Source organism: Anneissia japonica, unplaced genomic scaffold (genome assembly GCF_011630105.1).
Source record: "Anneissia japonica isolate Jap-2015-1 unplaced genomic scaffold, ASM1163010v1 scaffold288117_len521816_cov214, whole genome shotgun sequence".
Lineage (NCBI taxonomy): Eukaryota > Metazoa > Echinodermata > Crinoidea > Comatulida > Comatulidae > Anneissia > Anneissia japonica.
The window spans coordinates 420,232-422,996 of NW_022685717.1; the positions used below are offsets into that span (position 1 = coordinate 420,232).

The 2,765-nt window shown below is 34.5% G+C and overlaps 1 protein-coding gene across 10 annotated transcripts in view; it reads left to right on the top strand.

Moving 5' to 3' along the window:
- LOC117112258 (UDP-glucuronosyltransferase 1-2-like) overlaps positions 1 to 2,765 on the top strand; it is a 31,666-nt gene that overhangs the window by 22,371 nt on the left and 6,530 nt on the right. For 5 of the 10 annotated variants that reach the window (XM_033255340.1, XM_033255343.1, XM_033255378.1 and 2 more), the window contains exon 2: positions 658 to 1,543. In XM_033255340.1, the coding sequence (XP_033111231.1) occupies positions 671 to 1,543 (873 nt within the window). In that variant the 5' untranslated portion in view covers positions 658 to 670. Of the gene's footprint in view, positions 1 to 289; positions 404 to 657; positions 1,544 to 2,765 lie in introns of those variants that run through there. The other 5 variants (XM_033255372.1, XM_033255353.1, XM_033255360.1 and 2 more) reach the window with 2 other exon arrangements.

Below are 2,765 nucleotides of genomic sequence, written 5' to 3' on the forward strand. Positions count from 1 at the left end.
AGGGGATTGCGTTTTTGTCTTCATTTATAATGGGAAAATTATTCATCAAATGATTTCATTTAATTTGATTAGCTTATGTATTTTTAATTTTATGTTTTCATACGGGCCAGATTTTATAGCGCCATGGGCCAAATTTGGCACCCGGGCCACCTATTTAAGAACCATGGGCTTAGAGGCTTTGTGCTATAAGTCAGACGCTTCATTTACACGTATTATTATCTTTCACAAATAATATGTTAATCTACATACACTACACACGATAGCGACACGACGACATATCATCGCGTTGTTATTCTTCAACGCATTTTTATCATGTCGATCTATCCATGGAGGAAATATATTTATATTCATTCCCTCCATGATCTGTCTAGTGTAGTAAACGTAGCACATACTTGTGAAACAGGTACCGTTATAATTGTTTATTTTTGCAATTTAATGCTTCAGTATCTTGCCCCATAAACATTACTCATTGTTAAGTAATGCATGGTTAAGTCGGAGTTCTAATGTCAAAAAATAAGGTAGCCTATGTTGTTTATTGCATAACAAATTATCCGCGCCCACGATATCTAACAATACTATAAGGCTACGTTTTTCCATAACCAAACTACATCGGTATTCGATACATGCTATTAATTCTATTGTGTTTTTGTCTTTCAGTAGAAAACGTTGGATGAACGTTCCAAGAAAGATGCGAATATGCGGCTTTACGTTAATTATATGTATTTTAAGCATTCCTACGCATACTGCGGCAGCAGAGAATATACTGATCTTGCCGGGCATGGAAACAGGCAGCCATTTCCTCTTTATGAAAATCGTCGGAAAAGCGTTGCTTGACAGAGGGCATTACGTGACATTCATCTTAGGAGAAGATCATGTAAATGATTTAAATCATGCTTTTTCGGTGCAACGCTTTACAACGAATGTCACCGTTCAAACATGGAAGACATTTTGGAATAATCTTGCCATTGCTAATTCAAGAGGAGAGCATATTCATCCGCTGTCTTACAACAATTCGCAAATGAAGACATTGGTCTACGACGGTTGCCATGCCATTTTGAGAGATAGTACATTTATGAACAATTTGAAAACTAGTCCGACGAATTATAGCGTGATAATTGGTGATATTCTGAATCCATGTGCACCGATATTATCTCTTTATCTATCGATTCCTCTAGTTGAGGTTGCTACTGGATCAATCACAGCCAATCTTGTGTACTTATCAACCCATACAGTCGATGCCTCTTTCTTTCCCACTGATAGCAGGCGCCCAACAGTTGCGCCATTACATATCCATCAACACGCTCTTAAAAGTACGCGTATTTTAATCGCTACGTTACACTATCAGAGAGCGGTATTAACGAATTTCGATAATTTGAAATCTAAATACAATATTAGATCAGATATTTCGATCTATACGGCCATGTCTAGAGCAAAATTATGGCTGTTTAATATCGATACTAGCTTAGAGGTTGGACGTCCATCAATGCCAAATTCTGTTTTCGTTGGAGGCATAACGGCGAAGGAGCCAAAATCGTTACCAAAGGTAAATTATGCTCAGTTAAACTACTATGAACTGCCATGCATAGTGCAAGCCTAAATCAGTATTACTGGTACCAATATTGTTTTTATTTTTACACGCCTCTATTTGTCATCTCTGTACTTATAATATCTGAAGCGATAGCTGAGTGATGAAATGTTTGTGTACATAGTTCATGTGCTCAAATTAAACATACATTGAAACTCAAATTGTACGGCTTTATTACAAATATTTTCGTTTATGTACCCGATATTGTCAACAAACACTTAAAATGCTCAGATCGCCCCCTCCCCACCCTACCCAACACCAGTTGTAGTATACATTTCAAATCTCTCAGGTTAATAACTATGTTGTCTAATAACTTGTTGGTCTAATAAATAAACTGAAACTGAATGTAATACCTTGAATTTTAACATAGGCCAATTTACCTTATTTATATATTACGCAAAAACAATATTTTTTTTATTCATTAATTTAAGCACAAATTTAATTACATTCGTATGTGGCAATCCCTTCACATGACAATCACACAATGCGCTACGCAGTCTCATTTTAAAGCTTTTTGAATTGGAATCCTACTATGAAATGTATTGACCATGATAATGTATTTAACACTATGCATTTATAATTTGCGTCATTAAGGCTCCAGTTTTTCACGATTAATTTGTCTGATGCATTTTTAATTGAAAATTAATCTATTTTTTTTTTAGAATAAAACATTTTACTCCAGACCTCATTCATTTTAGAGTTTTATGAAGGTTCTTTTCATATTCTATCCACTTGGAAACAAAATTGATTTGATGATGAAAAAATAAAGAATTGAATTGAAAATTTCAAGTAGAGAAAAAACATATAGATGATTGGAGGTTGGGTCTCCAATATTGTATAGCTACAGGCTACGTTCAGACTGAGAGATAAGCCTGGCTTGAGTTAAAGCCCTATTCCCGGCAAAATTTCACTAAAAATTGACTTTTTTTTAGAAAATATGCATTTGCATTACTCCAATTATTATAAATCATGGAAAAATATTGGCATGAATTTTAGTTTTATGCAAAAGAATAAAAAAAATGAGAAATACAGTCTATTTCTCATAAAATATTACCATTTTCTCGACGAATTCATCGTTACTAGGCAAATTCAGAGGTTGTAGATCGCATCCACTGGAATACTCTCGCTTTTATGTATACTTTATACAGTCAATAAAGTGCGCCCTCTCTAATGAGAATAG